This window comes from Phaenicophaeus curvirostris, chromosome 15 (genome assembly GCF_032191515.1).
Source record: "Phaenicophaeus curvirostris isolate KB17595 chromosome 15, BPBGC_Pcur_1.0, whole genome shotgun sequence".
NCBI lineage: Eukaryota > Metazoa > Chordata > Aves > Cuculiformes > Cuculidae > Phaenicophaeus > Phaenicophaeus curvirostris.
In genome coordinates this window covers 493999-501483 of record NC_091406.1, presented here as the reverse complement: position 1 = coordinate 501483, position 7485 = coordinate 493999, and the positions used below count along the sequence as shown (strand labels likewise).

The 7485-nt window shown below is 56.5% G+C and overlaps 1 protein-coding gene across 4 annotated transcripts in view; it reads left to right on the top strand.

Moving 5' to 3' along the window:
* Positions 1-2367: 2367 nt before the first annotated feature.
* TCERG1 (transcription elongation regulator 1) overlaps positions 2368-7485 on the top strand; it is a 31535-nt gene continuing 26417 nt past the window's right edge. For all 4 annotated transcript variants that reach the window (XM_069869421.1, XM_069869420.1, XM_069869419.1 and 1 more), the window contains exons 1-4: positions 2368-2466; positions 3188-3413; positions 6843-6995; positions 7200-7449. In XM_069869421.1, the coding sequence (XP_069725522.1) occupies positions 2390-2466; positions 3188-3413; positions 6843-6995; positions 7200-7449 (706 nt within the window). In that variant the 5' untranslated portion in view covers positions 2368-2389. The remainder of the gene's footprint in view (positions 2467-3187; positions 3414-6842; positions 6996-7199; positions 7450-7485) is intronic.

Here is a 7485-nt window from a genome sequence, read left to right as displayed (position 1 = left end):
CCTTGCCATGGGGAGGGACACCTCCCACTGGATCAGGGGCCTCAAAGCCTTGTCCAATCTGGCCTTGAGCAGCTCCAGGGACAGGGCAGCCACACCGGCTCTGGGCAACCTGGGCCAGTTAAATGTAGGGGATAGGGAGGGGTGGAGATTCCAGTCAAGGCCATTTTACACTCTTGGACGGTTCAAAGTTTACCAGAAAATGAAGCATGTGTTCCAGGGCAGGGTGGGTTCCGTGGGCTCTTGCAGACCTGCAGGGTTGCTGTGCTATTGAAAACAGCACCTCCAAAAACTACACAGGCAAATTCTAACCCTGTTGCAATTTGGTCTGAGAACTAATGTATTCTGTCACTAACTTCATTCTCGTTCCTTGCTGCTTTCACTAACTGCTGTTACTCCTTTCTCTCTCCCGTTACTTCCATTAATGTAAAACTTTGTGATTCAAGTTATTTAAGAGCCTCTTCTCTCACATGACTTTTCCTCCTTGCAGTGTCAGTGTGCTGTAGGAAGCTTAGTTTGGAAACAGTGGACATTGCACAACAAGGGGATTTCTTCCTTTCCTTGCTGTGCTCTGGCTTTGAGGACAAGGTGGAGAAGAGGGAACTTGCCTCCCTAATTCCTCTGTTTGCATCGCTGTCTCCCTCACAGCCTTTTGTGGTCCTGCGCGGTGAAGGTTTTGAAACGTGAGCAGGCTTTTCTGTGTTGGTTGGAGCTGCTGCAGAGACCCCTGAGGCTTTGGACGTTTTCTCATGGCCAGTAACTGAACTTTAGCATCTTCCAGTCTGCTTTCCTCACGATAACCACCAACTACAAGGTACAACAGAACCCTTGGAGGAGATGAGTCTTAACATCGAGCAGGAAATGTTTGGCATTAAGTTCAAAACACTTGTGTCTTCCTACATCATCAAAGTTAATGACAAAAGGGAATAAACTTGAAAGGGGACTGGCATGGAGAGCCTGTGGAAGTGCAGGTGGAGAAGCCAATCAGTGTCTGTAAGGCCACCCTGTACAAGGCAGAAGAATCCTGGGATCCTTCCCAAGCCTGGATTTCCGCTCCTCTGTTCCTCAGGACACTGGTGGTTGCTTCAGTATCTTTCATGTTTCTTGCTGTTTGGAGACAGCTTTGATTGAGAGGTCAAAGCATCACAACCTAAGAGCTCTCTAAACACTTTTTCTCCTTTAAATCTGCCATGGCGGCAGCGCCAGCCCCGGGATACACGGCCACAAGCAGCGGGTGATGTGGGGACGTTGTGCATCTGTTGAGGTTGTTTCCTGTAGGACAGGCCAATGCCTCGTGCCTGATGGCGCATGGGCTGCGGCACTGCCAGGGCTGCAAGGGCCGGAGAGGGAAACACCCTGACAGCAACGCGGAGGAACCCCGGACCTGGGGAGGCACCGGCCTCACCCCCGGCTTGGGGCTCTGGCTGCTGTGCCAGGATCCACACTATTTTTCAAGAGTCGACCCCCTTTTGTACTTCATCTTGTTGTGCCTTGATTGTGTCGGTGCGGCACTGCGCCCAATGACATTTTTGAGTTAACGATAGCCTAGGCCGTGCATCTTGCACTTCTGCTCCATGATTTATTTAAATGCTAATAAATTATACATTTCTGGTGCTTGACTAATTCATGTGAAAATCATTTGGAGTCAACTCAACATAACGAACCTCAGTGCTCTCTGGCGGCTAAGGAGACGTCAGACAATTTCATCCACTCTGCCTTTTCGCTTTTTAGACTCTGCGATTCCTGTGGGTCAAAGCAGAACGAGGAAGACTTGAACAATCTCAGTTCCCACTGTTGATGTCTCTGTTACGAAAGAGGGAATTAAGCCTGAATCAGGATAAAAGAGTACGCGGATGTAAGCGCTTCCACGAGAAAGCCCTTCCACGCCCTGCGGCAGCAGCGGCTCTGCCGTTACACAGCCGGGCAGCGGGGGCTGCTGCCCGCGGCCCGGCCAGGGGTCGCGGACGGTAACCGCGGGGCCGCCCCCGGCGGGCCCGGACACAGCAGGACCCGCCCCCGGCCCCGCGCGGCCTCCCCGGCCGGAACCGCCCCCGGGCCCGCCCCGCGCCCCCCGCCTGCCGCGCGGCACTTCCGCTTCCGGGCGCCGCCCCGCCCCCTCCCGGCCATTGGCCGCCGCCCTGGCCACGCCCCCAGTAGGCGGGGACCGGCGGGACCGGCCGCTCCGATTGGCCGCGCGCCGCCCGCGCCGATTGGCCGCGGCCGCCGTCCGTCCGCGCGCGCCGCGCCTCACGTGACCCCCCCCGCGCGCGGCCCAATCGCGGCGCGGCGGGCGGGCGCGGGGGCCAATGGCGGCTCGCGGCGGGCCCCGCGCGCGCTGACGGGCGGGGCGCGCGGCCAATGGGGCGCGGCGGGCGGGGCGCGCGCGGCGGCCATGGCGGAGCGGGGCGGCGGCGGCGCGGGGGCCGGCGAGGGCGAGGCCGCGGCCGAGCGGTTCGGCGGAGACATCAGGTGCGGGCGGGGGGCGCCGCCGCCGCTCCAGCGCGGGCCCGGGCAGCGGCGGCGCCGGGCGGGGTCTGCCCGGGACGGGGGCGCGGCGGGCAGCGCCCGGGAGAGGGGCCGCGTGTAGGGAGGTGGGGCCGGCGGGGGAAACAGGGAGCGGGGGAGGGGGCGGGGGGGTTAGGACCCCGGCTGTGGGGCGGGGGGCACCGGGAGGGGCGGGGGTAGGGAAACGGGGGGCGGGGGGGCAGGGGGGACAGCCAGGCGGGCAGGACAGGCCGAGGGGCGGGGGCACCGGGGGCAGTCCCAGCTGCACGGGTCGCATCCCGCCCTCGGCTGCCGGTGTGGAGGAGGCAGGGTCCTGACAGCCCCCGGGCCAGCGCTGGGACCCCCCTGGCCCAGCCGGGAGCTGCTGCGGGAGCAGCCCCGGGGGCGGTGCGGGCAGAAACCGGAGCTGAAGGAACCTGGGCAGGTCTGGATGCGGCTCAGCAGCACCTGCCGCCCGCGTCCCAGCTCTAGTTCGCTCATCTCCCTGCGTGCAAATGAAAGACTGAAGATTAAACTCGACTGCTAAGGGGAAGAGACTGTTGAAATAGCTGCGTGCTTCTATTCCAATGAGGCGTTTGACTAACGTCTCAATTTTTATTAGGGCTTTTCCATGCTAATTGTGAGAATGGGGTTTCCTACAGCCAAGCAGCAAACATGCTTTCTTTCCCTTTGGCCTTACCCACAGAATGGCTCAGCAGCAGGCGCTGCGGTTCCGCGGCCCTGCTCCCCCTCCGAACGCGGTGATGCGGGGCCCACCACCTCTCCTGCGACCACCTCCGCCCTTTGGCATGATGCGAGGCCCCCCTCCGCCACCTCGGCCCCCTTTCGGGCGCCCACCCTTTGATCCAAACATGCCTCCCATGCCACCTCCAGGAGGGATTCCTCCACCAATGGGACCTCCACATTTACAGGTAAGGAATGGGAGATTCTCTCTGTGTGTTGAGTTGGGATTTAGGGATTTTTTTGTCATTTCCACATGTGGAAATAACAAGAGGAAAGACAATAAAGTGAATGAAAAAGTGACACGGCAGGACGAAAGCATCAGGCTCGTGCATGGTGTTAAACGGTGCGGTGTACCTGTGGTGTGGAAACACCGCTTCTGTTGAGCTCTTTGAGGCAATTCTGCATTAATCATTTGGGATACGCTCAGCGACAGAGGCTGCAGTGGAAGCCGGTGTGGTTTTGGAGCCCTGTGCAGAGAGCAGAATCCAGCTGTGCTCCGGTTTCAGAACACCTCAGAGCAGGCCCATGAAAGGACGCACCAGCCTCTAGGGTTATCCTGGCTGTGCCTGTGCTCCCTGAGCAAGGGAATGGTGGGAGCACAAGGACTGCCAGAGGCACAGCCGGTTTCCAGGTGGGTTCCCGCAGGAGCCACTCCTGCTGTCGCTGCTGTGATCCGCAGTGAACGATCACTGAGGGGTGTGCAAGGAGCAGGCGTGTGATCGGCCTCGATCTCTGTCAGCACCGTGTTCAGGAGGTTGTGTTGGTGCTGCACCAGCAACAGGCAACACCTTCCCAAGAGAAGTCCCTACCTCTGGAAAACCCCTAAGAGCAGGCAGAGTCTTTGACTGGGGCAGCTGCAGGCAGCCCTTGCACTGGCGAACCTTGACTCTTGGTGCAGGTAGGGTGCATTTCGGCTCATGGCTGCTGTCGTGGTTTCTTTGCTGGGTTTTTCAGCATGATACCATTCCTGCCAGGACAGCGTGGGCCTGTCGGGCTCCAGGGAGGCAGATCTCGAGTGGCATTCCACGGGGGTCAGTGTTGGGACTGGTGTTTAACATCTTGGTCATAGCTGTGGACAGTGGGATTGAGGGCACCCTCAGTAAGCTTGCCAGTGGCACCAAGCTGTGTGGCGCAGTCGACCTGATGGAGCAAAGGGATGGATCCAGAGGGACGTGGAGAAGTGGGTCCCGAGCACAAATCCAGGCTCAGCAGTGAATGGATTGGAAGTAGCCGTGAGGAGAAGAACTTGGGGTGCTGGGGGAGGAGAAGCTCCACGTGAGCCGGCAACATGTTCTCACAGCCCAGAAACCAGCCGTGTCCTGGGCTGTATCCAAAGCCGTGGGACCAGCAGCGCAAGGGAGGGGATTCTGCCCCTCTACTCCGCTCTGGTGAGACCTCACCTGGAACCCTGTGTCCGGTTCTGGAGTCCTCAGCACAGAAAGGACACAGAGCTTTTGGAGCAAGTCCAGAGGAGGCCATGGAGATGATCTGAGGGCTGGAGCACCTCCTGTACGAGGACAGGCTGAGGAGTTGGAGTTGTTCAGCCTGAAGAAGGGAAGGCTGCAGGGAGACCTTAGAGCATCTTCCAGTACTGAAAGGGGCTCCAGGAAAGCTGTGAAGGGGCTCTTGATCAGGGAGTGCAGGTGTAGGACAAAGGGGAACGGTTTGAAGCTGAAAGAGGGGAGATTGTGATGAGAAGAAGAGTTTTCCTGTGAGGGTGGGGAAGCCCTGGCACACGTTTCCCAGACAGTGGTGGCTGCCCCATCCCTGGAGCTGCTCAAGGCCAGGTCAGATGGGGCTTTGAGCAACCAGATCCAGCAGGAGGTGTCCCTGCCCATGGCAGGGCGTGGAACTGGATGGACTTTGGGGTCCCTTCCAACCCAAGCCTTTCTGTGATTCTGTGATTTCTGTAATCTGTGTTTCATGATGAAGTGTGTTTGAGGATTTTTTGCCTACTTCTCAGAGATTCAGACGGTTTGGAAGGCACAGAATGTGAACAGGAGATGTGCCATTCTAACTGCACGGTAGGAGCATGGTGCTTCAGGGCAGTGCGATTGCTCTGTGGGACCACGGGCTGGTGAGGAGGTGAAAAGTCTCTGGGTGGTGGTTCATAAACAACAGTTTACATCCATGATTTGTAAGGGAATAGTGAGAGCTTCCATGCTCTGAAGCTTACTTTAAAATGTAGGGATGTGGGCAGGATGGAAAGAGAAGGACACAGGTTAGTCTGTGGCCCTTTCAGGCCCTGCTTTGCACATGTTTTTTTGGGAGCGCTTTTCCACACGCCCATTAGTGCGGAGCAGTCCAGTGAGTGGCTCTGTGGGCAGCTCTGTGTGAGGCAGAGAGAGCGGTAGGAGAGGAAGCAAAGGAACCGTGAAAGCACGAACAAGGACTTGAGCTGGACTTTATCTGAAACAAACTGACATCAAACTGTAGCTGGATTTTGTGTGCTGCCCCCATTCTGAGCAGAGGATCTCAAGAAGAAACCAGCGCATGTTTTCCATAGCAGCTTCCTCTCCATCTTCTTGAACAGAGCGCGGTTTGTTAGACCCTAGGCTTCCTGGGGAGGTGTGCAGTGGCTGTTCACATCACTGAAACGTTTTCAGCAGAACAGCACTCCAGTGGAATTGAAGACAGAAAGGGTATGTTTGAGGGCTGTGCACAGCCCCAGTTACCTTGCTGAATGTCGTCGTTCCTCTTCCTGGCATTCAGCACTGGGAGCCTTGTCCCGTGCGACATTTTCAGGCTCAGCTTAAGTTTACCTAAGGCAGTTTCCAGCTCCTGCACCTTACTTCTGATGGTTTATGATCTCATTCTCCTCTTTCTCAGTGTTAGCGTTCATGTGCTCGTGCACTCACTACCTCGAAAGCCCTGGAGCAGTGGAGAGTGTTAGTGTGTGCTATGGAGCTCAGACCGAGAGCAGAGAACAGGACCTCACTTCCTTCCTGCTGTCTCAAGGATCGTCCCAAGTTGACTGGAAGCCCCAGGCCTGGGAGCTACTGTTGCCTTGATCTGTGTGTTTGGTTTATATTCTGAACGCACTTCAGGTCTCAGCTATTCCATCACTGCTGGTTTATCGTGCCGTGCAGTACGTGTGTCTTCTACTACACGTGGAATCCAGGCATCAAGCATGTCTGCATTTTTGTGCCGTGTCAGCAGAGTGCTCAGCTTTGCATTGGGTGTTTGGGTTTTCACTTCTCGTCCCACTTCTGGTGCCAGGGTGGGTGCGATGCTGAAAGGTAGAAGTGGAGGACGTACTGTGCTTAGAGCAGAGATGCAGGATATTCAGGATCTCCTCCTCGCCCCCAGCACTGCCCTGCAACTGTCTCACCCCTTTTTTCTGGGAAAGCAGCACCAGCAGACAACAAGCAAGCTCAACCAGATTCTTTTTACGGCAGGTAGAGTAGTGAAGAGAAAGATCATTTTGCGGCAAGCTGGGGAGAAGAGAGAAGGAAGGAGAGAGAGGATGGCGTTGCCTTAGTGGCTGTTTTGTTTTGAGTTCACCTTGCTTTAGCAGTGCTGCCTGTCGGTGCTCTAATGCAGGGAAACTTTGCTTGGAAATCTTTTTAATTATGGTTGTTATAACCATTGTTGTTATTGTTGTTATATGCCTTTAGAGACCACCATTTATGCCTCCTCCCATGGGAAGCATGCCACCACCTCCTGGTATGATGTTCCCTCCAGGAATGCCTCCTGTCAATGCCCCTGGGACACCAGCGATGCCCCCAGCTGAAGAGATATGGGTAGAAAACAAAACTCCAGACGGCAAGGTAGGATGGGTACCAGGAACAATGAAGTGATGGTTGTTTACTGCTGTTGTGAGCATGTGGTCATGCAGCCTCGCGCTGTGGCAAGATTGCCCACACTTGTCTGTCCTCTTGTTAATTATTTGTAAAGCAAGAGGTGTTGGTCCGTTTCTAAATGCTGCTCCTCCAGATAAGCAGCTATTTGATGATGACATTCTTAAATTGTAGGTCTATTTCTATAACGCACGCACACGTGAGTCGGCGTGGACCAAGCCAGATGGGGTCAAAGTGATTCAGCAGTCGGAGCTGACACCGATGCTGGCAGCTCAGGCCCAGGCCCAGGCGCAAGCAGTAGGTGCCTCCACCCCTACCACCAGTAGCCCTGCATCTGCAGCTTCTCCATCCACCTCCTCGAGCACCCAGTCCTCCACAACCTCTACCACAACCACAGCCACTTCAGTTTCACAGACGATTTCCAGTGAGTACCCAGGGGTTCCTAAGGCTTTGGCAGGGC